This window comes from Megalops cyprinoides, chromosome 22 (genome assembly GCF_013368585.1).
Source record: "Megalops cyprinoides isolate fMegCyp1 chromosome 22, fMegCyp1.pri, whole genome shotgun sequence".
Lineage (NCBI taxonomy): Eukaryota > Metazoa > Chordata > Actinopteri > Elopiformes > Megalopidae > Megalops > Megalops cyprinoides.
Genome location: NC_050604.1, coordinates 11,167,669 through 11,189,279, shown reverse-complemented (window position 1 = coordinate 11,189,279; position 21,611 = coordinate 11,167,669). Strand labels below are relative to the sequence as shown.

The following is a 21,611-nucleotide window of genomic DNA, read 5'->3' as shown; positions in this document are numbered from 1 at the left end:
TCAGTCTGGTTTCTGTGCAGTGTTACCTCCGCTTGCCACTTATCACTGTTCAGAACTTTCAAGTGCTATAGTTCATGTCGTTGTATTTGGTAAGGTTTTGCATTGCTGTGTAATGTGGCCTTCTAAAGGAGCTGTTTTCTGCAGGGTGTGATAAAACCTGATCGGTACATCATTTCATGTGGCCTTCACCCTTATGATGCCTTGCCTAAAGTGTCCTCCATTTTAAACTTGATACACTGACCAGCCTAGAATGAGAACCATAATGCTTCTCAGCTCTGCATATGCATACGTTACCACAACCATGTTTGGTAGTTTAACAAAAAAAAAAAACAATTTAGAAAATACACCACCAAAACAACCCCAAAACAATCCCCCAGTGGACAGTACAGATTTAGACTCTGAAGTGGATGCTGGTCTTGAGGGGGCGAATATGACGAATGCTACCTAGATGGTATTACAGAGGCAACATCAGGACATGTCACAGGTAATGACTAACAACCCAGGCTTAGGTACAGTGGAAATGGGAAGGCTGAAAGATGCAAATGACCCTGTTTACCAGTGTGAGGAGTGACCATGGAAAACACTTCAAGCTGCAATGATGTATAAAGGGCTGCCAGCATGATGATCACACCCCCTCTGCTGACAGGATATCAAAAATAATGATCCAGACATAGATGGAAAAATCCTGCCATAGCACCTGGTCTCGGTAAAATGTTGAACTCTGACCTGAATCAGTTTTGTGCATGTTCGAAATGGCTTTAAGCAAAAAGCAAGAAATGCACTATCACGTCTGTGGTAGTATTAACAAGTAATAACAAGCAGTGGCCTTCCTGTCTCTCTGTGGCCTTAACTATAAAAACAAACAGTTAAGTCCCTCCAATGAAATACACAGCTGATGTTGAAAATGAAATGAAATGAAGCAGTAAATTATAGTGACCATTGCTATTGCTGTTACTGTAGGATCAAAATTAATATTACTATGTTATGTTCAGTTATTATGTTCAACCTCAAGTGACTATGGATTAATAACGAACAAGAACATAATGAAGAAGCTGAAATGCAAACATGCAGATATGTTTGCTACTTTGCTACCTTTTTGCATTTTATAAGAGCAATAAGCACTGCTAAGCACTGCTGAAAAAGTCATATTTCAGACAGGGATATAAAACAATCTAGGTTTGTTTCCTTACATTTTGTATTAACCAAAAAAGAGGAAAGACTTTTCCAACTGGGAGAGCAAACATGATACTCTGGATTGAAAAGCCTTGGCAGGCTCCCCATGCCTGTTCTTGGTGTTGATCGGTGGACAATGGCAGGAATTTCAGGGATAATTTCCATACCTCAGATGCAGTCGGATTGCTGGCTAAAGCTGATCAAAACAATCACCAACCTGAAGGTGAAGGAGGAAGGACACCTGTAATGTTAGCTGCTAGGTCCTACACAGGGTGCACCGGCACATGCTTGGGATCAAGAGCTGAGCCCTGAGACCAGGATCATGTTACACTTCTGTGACAGAGACCTCAGTTTATTCATTTCAGATACAGATATGAGATGATGAAAGGCAGGTACCATAGGGATAAATGGCAGTGTTCTGCTCATTGGTGCAGCAAGTAAACATCAGCACTGAAAAAGGCTGCTTTATTCATGCGTAACACCACCAAACACAAATCCTAGTCTCCGTCAAAATCTTCCTTTGACGTAATTACTCATTATCTGCTGCGAAGCTGAAACCGGTCCTTTTTACATCGCATTTGGAGGGTGGGTGAGGTGTTTTATTTTCTGTCTTTCACACACCATTTGCATAATCCTTCTCATGCCAGTGTTTTAGATTTGTTAAGCAAACACCCTTATCGAGTGGAACTTACATATTAGCCAATTATAGAGGGAGACATTTTATGGAAATGCTAAGTGCCTTATTTATGGACCAGTGGATCCGGGAATCAAACCCATGGCTTGCTCATTTTAAGCCTAGTTCTTTAACCACAATGTCACACTTACTACCTTGTCATGTTCTTTCACTTATAACAAAACATTTTTTGTTACTTTCATCAAACATAAAATAGAGAAAGTTGTGTGTGAATATTCTGGAAAAAGACCCAATGGTCAAATTAAGAACTTCGCACACCCTTCATGTGACAAGCCCAGTTTGAAATGTGAATTTAGGCTTAATTTCTATCAGGGGAAGCCAGAATAAACATGCAGAATATGTGCTTTTTTCTAAATGTTTGTATTAATTTCCAAATTCTTCCCTTGCCAGTCACAGATTGGAAATACTGTTTTTCATTGATGTCATGCCAGGGTGCATCTACTGTTCATCTGTGAAGTGTAGACTGGATATTGTCTGGGGAGTTTTTACATGCTAGAAACAGGCAGTCTGAAATTAGCCATGTTATTGCTTTTCCAGGAAGGAAAGGCTTAAAAATTGCAGCACACTTTCTTGGGATTCACCCGAAGAACTGCTGATTGGTGCATTGCTCTGATGAGCACAATTTCTTATCACATTTGAACTTACCCTTTATGGAAAGGCAATGACAAAAATATGATTTAGAATTTTCAGTATTTCAGTTTTCAGTTTCAGTATTTACCGAAACACCACACTTTCATTGCTCAAAATAGCGGTGAGTAGTTTGATGCATAACAGTGCAAAAAAATTTGAGCTAAATACTTGAAACCCTTTGACCCCCCCCCCCCCCCCCCCCCCATTCTGTGTATGAGGAGGGCCAAATGGACTCCGTCAGAAATGAGTTCAATCCGTACAGCAATCTGCTACAGAGACAGAGGGGTGAAATTGCAAGAATAAACCCTGGGCCGTGACGCTGGAAAAGCTGTGATAAAATATGAGCAATGGAATGGAATTGGCTACTGCTGCATTCACACATAAACCCCACAAATTTAATAAAAGAAAACCCACATTGTGTGATGTCAGCCCTAACTGCACTTGTTCTACAGATACCGGAATGCAAACACAGCGTATGTCAGGACTCTGCTGTTCGGAGTCAGTTCTGCAAAATGCATACTTTGCCTGTGTCGGCAAGTAATACATCATCTTTTTGAAAATATTGTTTGGCACCTGGTGGTGCATCATTTCTCCGGAGGGCTAATAGTAGCTTACATCTCCGATCCAGAGTGATGCGGAGTGGTTAGGAGGCGATTAATATGTGATTTTGGAGGTTTCTGTTTCTGGGCCAGGGTCCTTGGCTGGGGATTAGACGGGAACGCACGTGGGAAATAAACTTTCCTCCAAGCCAATGAGGAAGACAAATTGCAAAAACTTGCGTGTTAGAGACAGCATAGGAAAATACAAGCATAAACCGTTGCCTGCAAAAAAATAAACAGCACAAGAAACAAAAACTCTACAAAACAGGATTATTGGCAATAATTGTACATCCTTTCCATCTACTTAGCAGACACTCTCATCCCAGGTGAGAACAACATCTTACATTTATGTACTTATCTTTTTTACAGATTCCCGAGGCAGTTCAACTTAAGCAGCTTGCTTAAATGTGCAACAGTAGTGCTCCACCCAAATCCCTAATTGCGTGTCTGGTTCCCTAACTACTGCAGGCCTTGCTGCCACCCATAAAATATATCAATTAAAAAAGTACGAATACAAAACAGGTGGGTCTTTACAGTTCAGACAAGACAGCGAATATAACATTTTTGCAACTGCATTATCAGCATTTAAATGTGACATCTAACTAGCTCGGAGAGTGATACTGCGGTGTACAGCGAATATGGGGAAAGGGCTAGGTCACTCACACCCTGTTCAAGTGGAAGCTTCCTGTGAAATTTCCCTTTGACACTCTCGACAGAGCCGGGGGCAAAGCCGCGCGGATGACAGGGTGATGAGGGGCACGCCGAGAGCCCTCTAATCAGACACACTGACACCACTGGCACAGGAGTGCACTGTTGCCACCAATAACAGCACCGACACACAGGCTCAGATCCGGTGCTCCTCACCCGTAACTGTGAGCAAGTCAGCAAGAAATCTTTACAAATTTTGTTTCTTGCAATATTTTTTTTTTGGTGCGGGGCTTGTTGACTGCCAAAATGAAAGAAATATACTATAAACTAAGTGAAACAATATAAGGAGTTGATAAGTTTGGCATACTAATAAAGGCTGCAGTTACCTATGGAGTGTCATATAATGGGACTATATAATTTATTTTTCTGTGTTTATGGAGACCAAAAGATGAAAAAAGACTGAATATAGGAAAAAGTATTTGCAACCCTTCAAGTTTAAGTTTAGACAGTAAAGTCTAGGCTTTGGTGTATGTGTGTGTGCGTGTGTATGCGTGCATGCGTGTGCTTCTGTGCACAGAGGCGAGACAGACAGACCGACCGTTGGAAGCACTCCCCTACAATAAAGTGTATAAATCTGATGACTTTCAAGGATAGCCAGAGAATACTGGCAGCAATGAAACAAGGAAGTTAATTGTGACAGGTCTATTGCTTCCTTTGGGGAACAGCGCTGCATTATGAAATGGAAAACAGGACCCATCAAACTCACAGAAGCACAGCATGGCTCCGCTGGGGATAAGTTAACAGGAGAAGAGGAAGAGAAAGTTATTGATGTGCACGACATGAACTGAGTGCTGAAGCCACACTTTTATAACATTGAGCTGCCTGTTAATGCTTTCCCCCTTGAAATTACGCTTTTAATTAGGTTAAACACTTAATAACTCGGGTATGTTCAAATCTCACCATGTGATCGGAACTAGCAGGTAACCCACCGATTGAACTACTTATAAATGACATTTGACTTGCAGATAAGATGACTGTGAGTACTCCAGACTCCATGCAGACAGTAAATGGAAAGGCTTATTGTGGTTGCAGAACTGGACTTTTTACATAAACTGATATTTATTCTAAATTTCAAATGTTTAGGTCTACAAATGTAAATAATGTAATGCAAAGCAATGGATAAATAGAGTGATTAAACTGCATGTCTCAGATGGCTCAGACAGGCAAAGTCCACATGTACTGATATAAGTCAGTGCAGATGCACATCTCAGGCCTATTAATATCAATACAGTACATCGACGGAAAACATAAGGTAAAAAAAAAAAAGGAGGTAAAATGAGGTGTTTCACAAAATTGTTTTCTCCCATACACAGACGCAAACAGACACACAGACACACACACACACAAACATACATGCATACATGTGTGTACATACACTTACAAGCACACACAGTTTTTACAGTCTGCTAAAAGAAAAAAGTTTCAAGGGAATGAAAACTCAGAAGACTCAAAGAAACTCACCCATGCAGCACAGTGTGGTGTAGAGTACAGGGTAGATGGATTACTGAAGACAGACAGGCATCCCATCTTTAAAAGCACTGGGATATAAGAGCTCAGGCTCTTTGAAAGTATGAGCTCTGCTTCCCTGTACAGAATCCTTTATTGGGCTATTTAGTTATATTAAATGTTAGAGATTTAACTGATAAGAGAGAGAATTGCAGCTTTTTTTGCAGCTACATTTAGACTCATAATGAACAGATTGCTCTTCTACTATATTTAGCATTAAATGGGAATCCAAGCAAGCAAAGCTGGTATTATAATTGATCTAAACTGCCCATGCATGTTGACTGATGACTCAACTGATTTGTAATTGATTTTCCCTATTTTAATGTATCTACTCTGCATGCGCACATACCCAGCATAACTTAATTAAAATATAACATTTAAAAATGTGTAATGGAATTATTCCTCTGGATTTATACTCCGGGTTCGTACGGGGGGCTAATTAAGACTTGGACCCTCCCAAAAGAGGTAAAAACAACACTTGGGGGGGGGGGGGGCATTTATATATCTTTCTTACCTGTAATTGTAAATATTACAAAGTATGGTCCACTTTAGGGGTGTCTGAATTACCCCTTACCCCTTACACACACACACACACACACACACACACACTGTGCTGGTAAGTCTATCAAAGTTACATCAGCAGCTGAATTTAAGATTTCAATGACAGGCCTATCCAGCCCACATAAGGGGCACTCGTGGTGAAATGTGCTCACTTCATCCATGTTTGCTCAGTAGCCATTCCTGATCCGAGGCAGGGTGTGTCAGTGTGCTCTAACAACTGGAACGGCCTGCTAAACACGATCCGCACACAGTCCACACACAGGGAGGCCTGTTTATTTCAGGGGGACAGATCCACAATCAATGCTGTCTCAGAGACATATGCACACATACTCGTGCGCGCACACAGACAGACAGACACACACACACACACATCACCATACACTTGTGCACACATGCTCAAAAACCTGTTTTACATGGGTACCAGTTGTTGTGGCAATGCTTATATTTAGTGTGATTCACATTCTATGAGCACAGGTTAAATGCATCTGTCCACAGAGCCACAAATATTATACTGAAAATACCTTAAGAGATGTGATTAAAAGTAATGAGAAACAGAACTGACACGTACAGTATCAAGTGCACTCTAATATTTCAATTTTTCAGTCCTCAGTCATTACAATATCTCTTCAAAGGCAAACTTCATAGTTGGCTGTCTGGATATCTGTAGCAAGTTACCAGTCTAAAGCTGTTAATTTATCAAGTTGTGGATCATGTCCTAATACCCCAATTACCATCTGCAGGAGTTACATGATCACAGCCATTTAAATAGCATCATGAACGTCATGCGATGTGAGCCAGTGTATGGTATATTTAATACAGCGCGGCCATATTAGTAGCAATAAAATAAACTACGGGAGGGGATAACATGGCCCTATCTTTATGAGTACATGGCCTTCCTAGCACATCTCATCTCCTAACAAATTGACTCTCCATAAAATGTTATAATCTCATTACCCGTTCAGTGGGGTAACCCCATTGAGGCAATCTGCTGTAGTGTCCTACGCATCATCAGCCGAATTGGGATGTCCGCCGTCACGCCATTGGTTTGCAAACCCACTCAAACCGAAAGGAGAGTCTGAAGTATGCCCCTCTCCTGTTACCGGACCATTAGGGCGATATGAAAGCCTGTTTGTCGTTTAGACTCCGGGGGCCGTGATAGCTGTATTGTGTGTTCTGATAAATCATTCTGCTCCACTTACTCCCGGAGAAGTGCATGCGTCTGCAAATGGCAATCGCCAGTGGCCAGTTCGAACACGCGGCACAATGTTGTTCAACAACGCATAATGCTAATATAATGTAATTACGCTGATTGCGCTGCCGTGCACTGCCAGACATTAACAACATGTACTTGATTCCAAAAAACAAAATCTAAAACAAAAAACCCCATTAATAGCCCGGTTATGTTTTGATTAATTTTATGTGGGAGGATTACGCTCTTAGACATCCTGAGAGCCAACAGGAGCACAGGGGGTGGATTTCACATGGTCACTCATAAACGTGGCTGAGCTGAGAGGGAAATGGGGCAGAACTGAAGCTCTGTGAAGCTCAGGAGGGATCGCCAATAAAGTCTAGATTAGGGGACTACGGGGGGACGTGCTCACCACCATTCATCAGGGCACTCTACCTATAAATGACTAGCTGGAATATCAGAGCGTAGCTGCCATTGGGGAGGCAGCAGTTTAGGTGACTATGGAGAGCATCTTTGAAATGTCTAATGCTACTAGCATAATTTAAAGGTTTTCTGACAATGGGAATATTATTTTTATTTGAAGGACACCACAGGTCTTTCAACTGTTGTTGCTGACGTTTTTAATAGCACAGCTATTAAATGATTTTCATCAGTTCTAATCATTTAAAGTCTGTAGTTTTTTCTAAGGTTGAAAGGAAAAGAAAAACTAAAAATTCAAACTCAGGGAAAGTGTTTATAAAAACATGCTGTATCATGCATGCACACAAATTTTGGAATGCTTCTTGCATTGAATTAAATGCTTCAGGGCTTTTTTGCCCTCAGTGTCCCAAGAATCAGCAAAACAAACAACTTAAAATGAAAATGCCAAATTCTACATCGTGATGCTATTTTCTTTCTTGGGGAAGCTCAGCGCTATGTCTTATAAATAACTCATGAAATCCGCATTAATTTTCATCCCACTGGAGTCAATATTATTTGCCTTCTAAAACTAGTGCTATCTTCTTTATTTAACCAAATGTGTGTGTGTGTGTGTGTGTGTGTGCGTGCGTTTGTGCGCGCGTGTGTGGATATACATTTTTACTGTTAAACAGATAACAGGTAACAGATGGGACATCATACATGAATGGATAAATCAGCAGTGGTTTCTGTTTTAATTTATAAAAGCATAAATGAATCATTAATGATTCAAACTGCATATGCGTTTGAGTCAAGCTGTGTAATTTGGAGAAAATTAAGGTACTGGAACGCATTTTTCATATACCGGCATGATTAAACCTTCCCTGTCCTCGGGGCCAGAGAAACAGGTGACAACTGGTCAAGTTAGCAGAGGACAGAGCATATGTCAAGGGACACATCATACTTTCCATGACAAATGTGCAACACAGAAACTGGCTAATGCTCTCTCAATTAATGACCTAGAATTCAACCATTTTCAGTTCAATTAAACCAAACCTCCTGCCCATTCAACTGATCCACCAATTAGGAGCAGAGTAATTACCATGCAGCGGTCCGTGAATATCTGATCAGAAATTTCAATAACACCAGCTCTCCGGTGCTATGCTGTAATTTTTGTCACTAACGTCCAGCTGATTTGCATCAAATCAAATTTCATGGGTGGTGTAATGGATTTAAATAAGTAATAATGGCCAAAAATCTCTTGAGAAATCTGCTGAGCCTCTGGAAAGGAAAAAAAAAAAGAATTTCCCCCTTGTTGTTTTTGGTGATTACATGTCAGCGCTTTGAGAGGGAGAACATGGTAATTAAATCCGCATTTCACGCAGTGCGGTGAGTGTGTCTACTCACACACTCTAACCTTCCTCCTTGTGACATTGCTGACAGCTGCTGACATGGAGGATTTTTAAAAAACACACTGTACATCAAAAAAGTGAAGACCAACAAACTGAAATGCACCCATAATGCATCAGCTAAGATCTCGGGTGCATTATGACTTCCACTCCTGTCTTTTTATATGCTTGATTCCACTGGAGTCTTCAGCTGGTGATTTAAGTTCAAACACCATGCATCATAATCAGGAAAATTAAGCATTGCATCATAAGGAAAATGCATTTGTAAAAAGCCTACTCAAAATGGCCCACTCAAGGGTCGTTTTTAAAGATGAATGTACGCCAAAAATGGAATCTATTCAGTTCATGTGGTTCAGTTCATTTCATATACATGTCACACATTCAGACAGAAAAATTACATTGAATGAAAAAAAAAAACATGTTCATATATACATGCATACACACACATTATATATACGCAATATGTGTGTGTTTGTGTTTGTTTGTGTGTGATACCAGAAAGAAAGTGTACGAGCGTAATCCCTTCAAATCGCCTATCTCCCGAAGGCTGCCCACCACCATGTTTGTGCTAAATGATAATGCAATCACTGGGGAGGTTCAATTTAGAGCAGATGCTGCAAAACCCAGCTAATCTCTAAATTCTATGGATGTGTTAATTCAATTATTTTGGACTACTATCACTCCATCCAGATGTTATAAAGATTAGTCGATCTGTGCGGCCCCCGCTCTGAATTGATGCCTGTGAACAACCAGTGACTATTACCAATGCAGAAGGCAAGGCACTTAGAAACATGGAATGACTGGTAAACATTTCGGGCTGTTCATTTCATTTAGCATATCAACTGCCTTAAAATTGAATTGCAATCCATATATTGATTTTATTGGATTACTGGCAATATATAACTTGCTTGCTAGCTACATATGCAATTCCTACTTGTTCTACTGTATAGCAAAATGCTTCATATTGTTTACATGCTATGCTATCTAATTTGAGTTTGCAAAGGATTTGTGCATAAATTAACTATAAAGCATACAGTATTTTTCCACTATTAGCACAATCTTTGTGCTGTAGCCATCTCCATTTTTTCAGACAGTAAATAATAGTCCCTTATTTGTTGTAGCATGCCCAAACTATTTGCATGAGAGGGATATGTGGACATATTTCACAGCAATCCTCTAGCTAATCTAGTTAGCTAACATATTTTCTGTTGAGAGGGACATCCAGTCATCCCACTTCTTCATTCACTCAGTGCCTGACACTTTGTTGGTCTTAGCCTAAAAGAGCTGTCTGTTACATATAACTGAACATATTTTTTTCAGGGGCACCATAATGGAAATGTGGTTCTTTTTGGGTGGATAGACTAGCACATCCAGGAGCTGTTCTGAATTTGCCAATGGACTTCTTTTTTTGGTCAGGGAAATTTGGCATGAGTCAAAATGCCCTCCATTCGACTGATCGAGCAACCCACCGGTAAACTCCCCAGTGATGTCACCACGCTGTGCACAGAACAATCCATGCATGAACACATTACTCAGCTGCTTCAGTCCCCCCTTAGAAACCTAATGCACATGATGCACCTAATGTACGACCAAGGCTGGCCCAGTTTCAAAATCAGCTTCTGCATTATGCTTTATCCTTAACATTAATAAACACACTTACAAGTGTTAAATTTTTCTATGTATCTGTTATGTATGCTTTATATATGTATGTATGCATGTGTGTATGTATCTATATACATGTTTAAGACAGATGTATATATCTGTCTTCACATGTTTCTTTTAGTAACCACAGAAACCATGATGTTTTGTATTATCCTGAAACCGTAACATATAGTGACTAAGCCAATAGAAGCTAACAGATTTCTGTGCTGGAACAGGGCCCTTGTTTCCACCAGTGTCACACATAAAACACCTTGGGGTATACAGTAGATATTAACAGTCAGAGCATGCAAGGGAGAGCTGTGTCACATGAACTGGGGATGGCATTTATGGCATTAGCGTAGAGACATAGGGGAAAATGGAGGCTGAGTACGAAACCAAATGATTTTTATAATTAAAAAAAATATTACTTAGAAATATGCACACATACACAATGCATGCTATTAACACGTGTTACTCAACGCTCTACTTTCCATTCCCAAAGCGTGCATTTCCAAAGGATCCAGGCATCACCTCGATCACGACATTAAATGGCAACGGCTCCATGACTCACAGGGACACGAGGACAACATGGCATGCTCTCACAACACGGACACATGCTCCCCATCAGCCACATCACAGAACAACACACAGAGCTGGGACTGAAATTACCTGGACAAAAAACCGGCAAGAGCGCTCCCTTTTTTGCAGCTGAAAGACCAAAACAATTCATTAGCGCAGGCGTACCTGACAAAATTGACAAAGAGATGTGCACAGTTGAAAACACCACCTACGACATTCATTAATTACCATGCTCCTGTTTCACGTGAACTTTAAGATCATGTATTTTAATTACTCTTTCTCTCTTCAAAGAAATAAAAATAATCTTAATTGTCACAAAAAATCAGAAACATAACCCCACGTGGGAATAAGTCAGGAACTTGTTGTGATATAAGTATAGGTTTAATCTTGTATTTTGTTCATACTGTTATGAAAGAACAAAATAAGATGAGGAAAAAGGGACTTTTCTGAAGGCTCTCTCTTCCAGTGCATTAATCATTACACGCACACACGAGCACACACACACACACATATATACACATACACATACACACATGAGCTCAGTTTTATACCATCTCTGAATCATTGTGATAAAAACGGTTAAAAGTCAGGATATCGTTAGGTTAATATATGCACGTGCTAATGTGCTGTGTATATGGCATTTAGGTGACTAGGATACATCTGTCAAGCATGCGCTGATAATACCAATTGATTTTTTTAAGTTTCTGGATCGAAAATAACACTTTGTTAACTGTGTGTAGAAGGCGACGGAATTCTTATGTACTCCTGATTGGCCCTAATTTGCACTATCCTTCCGTAAAAGCACTTACTTCAAATTGCAGCCAAGTTTACAGGATGTTGTCCCATTAGTGCTTCCCAAGTCTTTGATCATAAAAGTGGCACGGATCTTGGCGTTTGCCATTTAAATCCCGGCTTTGTCTCAAGGCTCAGTGCATTGTGCGCGCTATGAAAGGAATCTTTCATTCAGCTGGCTCTTAGCAGTGGGTCTTGAAATAATTGAACTCGGAGGTAAACATGGCTTAGTCTGACTGGTTGCCAAACGGGAAGAGGTGAATTCGGATGGAGACCTTAGCTGAGAGAGTGTGAAGAGAAACCGCTCACGGTGTAAAGTATCAACTCATTTCACTCCGAGAGGAATCTGGAGATAGGGTGTAATCCCCAAACATGGACAGCCATCATAAAAAAAATGCGTTGTTCAATGTGTAGAGATGTTTACAGAAAATAAGGTGTGACCCAGAATAACACACTTGCACAAAACAAAGTTGTTGTTTCTGAGTAATTCATAGTGAATCTTCAACATCCACAAACCACAAGGTGATTCTCTCGCAAGCAGTTTTCTTCTGTGTTTTTTGGTGTGTTTAAGTGGTTACAGAGCTATTTTGACAGGCTTTTCTATGTCTTCATTCACTGTAATTAAAAGAAATCACAGCTCTTAGTGGGGGCTGTCTGCATCATCGACTTGAATGAGGTACAGGTGCTAGGCTTGCAGGATGGTATTCAGAATTCTGAGCTGTGCATCGCAGTACTTAACATAGAAGATGAAACACCAAATTGTCAGTTTTGACCGGTGATCTCCTTTGACTAAAAGTGAAACTAAAGGACAAAACGGTCTATAACAGACCATCTCCAAGGGAATCGCATAAATTGCAGTCCCTCATTTTTTTAACGTTGACCATTTTCCTGTCAGAGGATAGAAACAATAGCTTCCACCAACAACAACAAAAAACTGTGTGTTGTGTTTTGATACACAAAGCACTGGCACCTCTGAAAGGATTCTGGAATTAAAAAAATAGTAATTTAATTATATACTCCATATTTTGTTTGTCTGTTGGTGAGTGTGTGTGTGTGTGTGTGTGTGTGTGTTTGGGATTTGGCATTTGCTCATTTCTGGCAGCAACCGTAGAGTGAGGGGGGAGAGAGAAAGAGCGATTCTGGTTGAAAAGGCAGCCGCCTCTAATTCAGGCGTTCCACTGTGAGCTCGTCGCAGCCGCTCCACTAAAGAATTAAGTAAATCACCCAGCCTGTCCTCTGCTTCACTGACTCATGTCTCAGATTTTCACGCTTCTCTGCTCACTCTGGCAATTTAATGTTTGCAGTCCGAGGTTTGTACTGGGGTAGAAAAAAAGAAAGAAATGTTTTCAAAAAAACAAGGGATAGGGAAAAAAAAAATTGGATTAGGATTCCATTCTTAAAAACCGGATCCTCCCAGCTTATTGCTCTTGGCCTGGACCGGCGTCTCTGGGCTGCAAAGGCCTGTGGAGGATTCGATTCCTGCTGGTCCGAGATGGCTTTGTTAAGCAGCATTACGCTCGATGCTGACGCGCTGCGGCGTGCTCCCGCGGGCATCGTTTCTGCCCCGCGCGACGCGCATTCCAATACTGACAGGGCGGCCATGCAAGCACCCGAGAAGAAAACAACAACTTCCCAGTTCCCGGCAGGAACATTCAGTTAAGGGAACCGAAGTGAAATTTTGGAAAGCTGTTTGCTTGAAAACAGGTGTTCGCTCGCCGCCGACAGCAGGGCCTGCTGAAACGAGGAAATGAAGGACCGACGTTTCGAGCGTTTCGACCATTTTCCCCACCCTTGCTTTGTGAACCGAATGCGTTAATTTCACCGCCTGATCACCCTAGGCACAGCTGACTGCGGGTTCGGAATAATGGCATTAGTTTCACACTAAACGCTGCACTGAATAGATCTCGCCCACCATTAGCAAAGAAATAGGGCCGTGGCAACAGTGCTCACAGAAGCAGTCCTGTGGCGAATAAAGAAAGGCACCTTTTCTATATCAACGGCACCCCTAATTCAGCATATCCATGCAATTGCCGGTAAATTCCACCAGATCGCCAATTACGCTGAAGATATTGTTCCGCTAATCCAAAACACAGTTCATATCAGCACTGGGTTCTGACCATTAAAAGCACCACGGTGGAAGGCTGTACGTCTAACTCAGCCGATGCGTTCTGCTGGCGACAATGCCAACAGGCTATTTTTATTTTTTTAATAAGCGGGCCACATAGCTGAGGAGAAATCCCAGAGATCATTCTTCGTGACAGGGCCGGGGCCCCTGTTCATTAAAAGAATTTCCACTCTCTGGGGTTGACCATATGTGAAACCATTATTGGTACAAGAGAAAGAAAAAAAAAGAAAGAAGGTTAAAATAGGAAGCAGATGCAACCAATGGGGAGAGAGAGAGCTAGGTTGGGCGGGGCGCCCTTTTCCCCGGCGCGGACGAGGCCTACCTTGTTCAGGCTGCGGGCCGCGCTATCCTTGCCCCCGGGGGTGAGGTTCCGGAGCTGCACGTCCAGCAGGTCCACCAGCTGTCCCATGGCCTTCACAGTGTAGGAGATGTCCCCCGCGTGGATGTGACCCTTGGTCTGCTCCGAGAGCTCCCTCGCGATGATGGCGGCGGTCTCCCCCGACCTCAGCTGCTCGACAACAATAAGACAAAGACCATTCATTCCCAGATAAATAAGGCTTGACCAAGCCTCAAATTTTGACAGCCATTTTTTGCACAATGTGTGTTTATGTTGCATTTACATCTGCATGAATCAAAAGCCTATTAGTATTACATTCTGAAATAAGTACAAATTCTGTTGGGTAGCACCTAATGCTCTACAATTATTTTATTTAAGATCATATTACTATCATAAGAGGTAGTTCTTTCCAGCACTCAGCAAAGCAAACAAGCACTAGCACCCAAAACGGATTCATGTTGTGCAAACAGACAAACCTCTCTCCAAGTATTGCATATTTGTACTGTTATGTACCAGCAGCATAATAATGAATTCCTGAATAGATTTATGATGCTGAGTATTAAGCCTTTTTTCCGCTTTTAAATGGACGGTTCCACCTCAGAAACAGTGACACCTTGGTCCAGATGGTAATTTTACAAAGCAGTAAGTATAAAGGATGATCGATATCAGTAAGAACAACACTTGCCTTCTGCCAAATGGTGCAATCATTAAGCCCTGAAATGTCTATTGTTTACAGGCTGTAATCATTTTGCCTCTACTTATGCGATCTTTAACAATTGTTGCAATCAGTGATGGAATATTTAGAAAGTAAAAAGGACACAGCAGTAAATTAAAGCTGGCTCTATGATGCTGCAGTTGAGTCCTCAAAAGCACTTTAGCATGTATAGGTAAAGACTGCAGTTTTCAAAGCTCCTATTTTTTGTATTTTTTGGACTGTCTCAATGTCTGAGTGTGCTAATTAAAAGATGAGAAACAGCGAAGCCCAAATACTGCTACAACAAAACAAGGTAAGATTTCTTCATTTGTAGCGCTTCGAGCATCAGACAGCTTTTGGAACAAAACAATACAATATAACAACATCTCACTCAGTTTAGATACAAGGCTAATGTGCAACATTTGAGATTGTTTTCTAAAAAGAATCAATGGGGCCCATGTGATATGCAGGCTTGCCACAGAACATGAATTACAGCTCAATGAAGGACCTGGGCTTTGACCACGGGTGGTACACAAGCTGTAAGGAGATGGACCTAGGCTGAGACCCCACACCTGGAGCTCTACGTTTGGTAAAGATGGTGGGTGACACCATGCTGATGCAGTCTACTGTATTGAAAAGAAAAAAAAAAAAAATTGAGGCTCACAAATTAGAGCCACCGGAACAGTTGGCGTTTGCCGTTCCTTTATCACCATGCACTGCTGAACAGGGCAGAAAGCCCAGCTAAAACCCCTGCCCTCCTAATTCAGAGCTAAAATCAACAAATAGGATTCCGGTGTTCTAGAAGCTTCTGTGGGAGACAGACTGCTGTGCACTTACTGCTTTCATATGCCACATATGCAAACAGAAAATTGTCTAATGATGGTCTGACAAAAGAGCAACACATTTAACAAAGCACTGCTTTTGTGTTGTTATTTACACAGCATTTTTCAAAAAAAAACTTAACGATAGCAGTAAAATACCTCAAACAATGTAAATCTTGCATTTACATGCTGGTAAGCAATGTCAAGAATGAACAGCATTGCAGTTAAACGGAAAACAAGCTTGGATATCATGGCCAATTTCTTTAACGCATTTAGTGACAAAACATGCAAGGGCCTCTAAATTAACAGAATAATTTCTCTCTCTTTCTTTCTCTTCACTGGCGTACATGTGTTCATATTTCCAATCATGCATTGCTGAGACGACGCACACCAGTTGATTTCCATTCAACAGCAAATAAATGGGAAAGATACGAGAAGGTGACTCCAATGTCGTTCGGCAAGATAGTCTTTTGCATTACTTCAGTGAAAATAATGGGAAGCAGATCTATGGGGATATATGACAACTGATTGGAGATAAAAGAGGAATTAATGCTACCTGATGGAAAGTAAAATGCAATTGCATGCCTCGCCCCCTCTCCCTGGCTCTCTCAAAGTATACATCTGAAAACTAAGGCCTATAATTCCACTCTGTCTGAGAAGCATTGCCCCTGAGGCACAGAACGCATTTTGCATGGCAAGCATTTTAATTTCTATATCTGTGCGCCTGTGCCTTTCATTTTTGTCTTCAATGTCTGACACAAGAGAATAATACTAATGTTAAAATAACATCATTAGGCCAGCTGATACAACTACTGGGTAAAAGTCCAAATTTGGTACAAAATTTAATTAAAATGCACAAAAACATTGGACTGTGACCATTAAATACCATTCATTCGGTTATTTTTTGTGCTATCAGACGACTCCACATTTGTCTCACTCTCCCTTTGACAGTCTGTTACTGTATCGGTTTAGTTTTGAAATGTAGCATGTTACCTGAATACCAGATGTTCTAATTACATAGTTACTCGTGTTTAATTAGTTTAATTTATTATGAATCTCATTCTGATTAATACTGTGGTCATGTGAAAGCAGTGGAAACAATGTGTTTAAAACATTTATGACAGATCAACCTTTATAACACTATGGAAATAACACTCCTTGCTCTTAGATAAGATTAGATTAGATGGGGGACAATGATAATTCCCAGCTATTCTACACTATTCGCTATTCTCTATATCAATGGACATATTGAAACACATACTGCCACCAACAATGTGTTATGTGATTGATGTGCCAACCACATAACACTTAAGAGAGTCCATTTTTAAGGGTTGCAACCAGTTCTTCCCGGGAAGAAAATCGTATGTGACAAATGGAAGATTCATGGGTAACTTTTGAAATGCGGGATGTAAAAAATTGCGTGTGGTCTGACAAGGTAACAAGGCAACCAAACTCCGAGGCCCACCACTCAGTCACAGTATACTATAAAATTAATAACACCCACATACGCATGTGTATGTGTATGTGTCTGTGTGTGTGTGCGTGTGTGTGTGTGTGTGTGTGTGTGTACGTGTATAAAAGGCTCATTCTTCTTTTGTTTGTTGATAACAAACAAATTGACAAAAGTGAACAGAGGCAACGTATGAATGTAGCTTGAAAAGAGCGGCGGGGTGTCGCTTTATACTCAGGCATTCCCCACTGCGCAACAGCAATAAAAACCCATCTTTTATATGCATGCTTTATTTATTTAATGCATTCCCCTCTAATATCCCAGAACATCAGAACAGGTGCCATGGGTTTCTACGCGCCGAATGATGGGGCTGCAGGCTCCATGATTCATATTTTAGCAGCAAGGGATTGCTGACATCACGGAAGGTGATACAAACAGATTACTCCAGTGATGTGCGGTTTCGTATCTGTGTTCAGGGAGTCACTCTTTAATGAATCCCCAGAGAACTCAGTTTGAGCTTGCAGCACCCAGGAGTAAAGGGCAGCTGGGAGTCCTGCTATAAAGAGATGTTTTTTTTTTTGTTTTTTTGTACTTGAGTAAATACGTTCATCTGGGAACAACACATGATTTTTGTGAGTGAAAATCAAAGGCTCACTATTTTGCAAGTTACAGTACATTGAAACACAAGGATATTGTTTTCCTCCTCCTCCTCATAAGGACTTGATTGTATGTCTATCTCACAAAGAGAACATTATTTGAAAGTTGCTCTTTTATGGACATTTTCCTCATGTAGCTGAGAAATCGAATCCATCTAATGTGCTGAGATTTGCGATCAGCGGGAGATTTTTTATTTTTTTTTTGTTTTTGAGTGGGGGGGGGGCATACAATCCACACCGTCCTTAGTTTCATTTAAAACCGTCTAGAGCTTATGATTCATAAAGCGGGACAGTGCATGCTTGTTGCTTGATTAACGACCCCATTTCTGCAGTAAATTCTTAGACTGGAAGCGTTTGTACAATATCCTGCGAGGGGCCGTTTCACTCCAGACAAACAGCACATTACAGCACAGCTTGGGGGAAAAAAAAAAAACAAAAAGAAAACGGTAACCAAGGGTGCACGGGAGGTTCAATTGAAACTTATAGCTGCAGCAGTCAGATTTCTTCCTGTTAGAGGCCCTGACTGATTGCATGAGATACACACTTACTCTTTGCGCGATGTGATTGACCCAGGGGGAGGTGCAGTTGCTGAGGTCTGGTCCTTGAGGATCCCAGAAGGCCTCTTGTGCCATGCACATGTACGTAGCGATCCCTGCAAAGACACAAGAGCCCAGGCGGAATGGACGTTAGCACAAAGCCTTGTGCCCCCCTGAAGAGTCCTGAATCGAGGTTTGGCTTTGGCTCTGCAATTACGAAAACAAAAGGAAGACACTCCTATATGGGGGTGCGTACACACACAGGGATCACGCTCCAGTTATTCATGGCCCAAGGGAAAGGCCAAATACTCTTTTATGCAGCTCTTGATCTGAATTAGATCTGTCTTTACAATTTTCTGTTGCTCATGTTTATATACATATATGTTTTTCTTCTTTTTACTCATTTTAATGACAATAGTTTGTGCATATACAGACATATACATCTATTTCTGTATCTGGCTTTGTTCAGAGAAAAGATGCCCTCTCAAATTGGCTTCAGCAACCATATCTGTTTTTTTCATTGTGCAAGGCTATGTCCCCATAATTGGCTTGCATTATGAACGTATCACTGGTCCTATTATTGTGTCCCCCTCATTTCTACACCCTGGGCTTGTGATGGCAATTACTGACCAGAGTCCTTCTGTACATGCCCTCAATACTGGCCATAATTAAAATGGCAGTGAATGGAAACTTAGCTTCAATTAAGGTTAAAGTGATGATTATTTTGAAAGGTCAATGGCTGCTCTTTGCTTACCCTCATCCGTATCACTTTAATTCAGTTTCAGACAGACTGCCTGAACTTTAATTTACTTATTTAGTCAAGTTTATTTCAAGCTGATCCTATTATTTGAAATAACAAAATGGCACTATCATTTGGGAAACTGCAAAGCATTTTGTTTAGACTGACCAGGCACTTAATTATTAAAGTTAACAAAGTCTACCACACCCCTCATTGACTGAGCAATTCAAATGTGCTCCAACATTTTACATTATTGTACATTACATATAAAAGTCTCAATTAACATATACCAATGCCTCTCAACAAAGTTGGCAACTTGGACCAAAATCCACCAATCCTATTATCAGGCTTTGGTCTGGGATGTATTTGAGTGTCCCTTAAAGCAGGTCCATCAGATAGCGCAAGGCCAGTGGAGGGTCATTGAAGATTCACAGAGAGGCAGAAAAAAACCCATTGATGGATATTTATAGGCCCCTCTGAGCAGAGATGAAGTCTGCAGCGGGGCAGCCTTTGAGGGGGGCACCCGGACAGCGCTCTGTGCTCCCCGTTATCGGCCGAAATGCCACATCCGCCTCTGAATCCCCGGATCTGAGGCCAGGGCGCACAGCTGGAGGAGGGGCTCCAGCTGCTCCAGGCCCTTCAAGAAGTTTTCTTTCTGAGCTTAACAGCGTTCTTTTCCCAGCAATGGCACTCAAGAAGATATCCATCTACAGTGCAATGCTACAAAGCCATCAACCGCTTCAATACTCCTTGGTTCACTCATCTTTAGAGCCCCAATTATAAAATTTTAAAACAAAAAAGTGAAGTACCCAATTTAAAAAGTGTGCTGCTTTTTTGTAAGATTCTGCCCTGAATGACATTAAGCGGGAATGAAAATGAGAATATAAATGTGGAGCCCTGGGAAACATGTTGTTCTTCTCACAAGCCATTAGTCTAAAGAAATAGTGTTGTTATTTTTATGTACAATAATGAATTAGTTCCCTGTTATCATTTTCTGCAAAAACAAGAACTGTGCACAGAACAATAAATAAAACTCATTTTCACCTTGGCAGAAACCAAAAAAGCAATGAGAAAACTCTTTAATATGTCTCTTGATGTCTCTTTCCAATCAGAGGTGTTTAATTCTTATGTGGTACAGCTTATTCTGAAATTCAACACCAGTGTACACACAAATACATACTTAAGGAGACGCACTTGAGCCTTAATTAACCTTTTTTTTCTTCTGGTTCCTATTTGCTTGCTCTTTCCAGGACTAACACATCCATAGTTATATAGTTACAATTATGTCTTGCAGTATAAGTTCATTTGTCCTCAGCACTATCCGAATAAAACATTGAGAAATGGACTCTTTCTGTAACACTGAAATCCAGCTCCCAGCTCATATTCTTCAGAATAATTAATTCTAGCGCTGTTGCTTGAGAAATTCTCTAGTACTGCTGCTTGAAGAGAAATATGTTAATAGATGATAAATTACTGAAAGTACTACAACACAAAAGTTAATACATTAAGAAAACTGTATTTTATGTTATTCGTTAGAGATTGAGTGGAAATTATTCTGTGAAATAAACACTCATTATTTCATACACCTCCCTCTTCACTAATGTCATCCAGCTGGTGCATACATCACGTACTGCGCTCTTACCTATTGTTCCTGCTGGACACGGCTGCCTAGCAACCTGACCCTGGTGCGTTTTGGGCCAGAACACGTCAGACTCCTCCAGCGGGCTGCAGTAATCTACAGCTATGTTTGGCAGCTGGGAGGAGGGGGGCGGTCGGGTAGTGATCTCTGGAATATCGCCCTCTGCTGGTGACAGGGTGGTGGTGGTCCTGGCTCGCTGGCTGGGAGTGGAGGTCATGGCCGCTCTAGTGGTAGTGGTGAAAGGAGTTGGCCTAGTTGTTGTCCTTGTCGTGGTGGTGTCCATATGTATTAGCACAGATGAAGATGATTCTGCATAAAAGAAAGAAAAGACAAATGGATAAAAGCACACAAAATAATACTGCAGAATTGCAAACAGTACAGCAGCAGCATAAACATAGCACAGGGCAAGAACAGTAAAACTGTCCAACCCTGTCTTCTTTTTAGCTATAGTTTACTTCTGACTGTAAGGCAAATATTTCTCATGTTGTGAAAATAAAAAAAAAGAATGTATTCCTCCATTCCTCTTGTCAGTTAAAACAGAGATAGTTCAAACAGGATCAATTCGGCGGATTTTACTAGAACGTGCAGTTTCAGTTTTTACTGCACCTAGCAAGCTCCTACAGCAACTCAGATCCAAATGTTCAGAGAGCAAAAACTAAAACTCTGTGCAATTTTCCTGTGCCTGTGCTTCACAATGCATTTTTTGTTTATGGTTCTGTTAACAAATCAATATGGCT

At 41.0% G+C, this 21,611-nt stretch overlaps 1 protein-coding gene across 5 annotated transcripts in view; it reads right to left on the bottom strand.

Moving 5' to 3' along the window:
• adgrl3.1 (adhesion G protein-coupled receptor L3.1) overlaps positions 1–21,611 on the bottom strand; it is a 208,470-nt gene that overhangs the window by 51,867 nt on the left and 134,992 nt on the right. For all 5 annotated transcript variants that reach the window (XM_036516462.1, XM_036516463.1, XM_036516464.1 and 2 more), the window contains exons 8-11: positions 20,878–21,183; positions 18,509–18,612; positions 14,325–14,510; positions 11,176–11,214 (exon numbers count right to left, since the gene is read on the bottom strand). In XM_036516462.1, the coding sequence (XP_036372355.1) occupies positions 11,176–11,214; positions 14,325–14,510; positions 18,509–18,612; positions 20,878–21,183 (635 nt within the window). The remainder of the gene's footprint in view (positions 1–11,175; positions 11,215–14,324; positions 14,511–18,508; positions 18,613–20,877; positions 21,184–21,611) is intronic.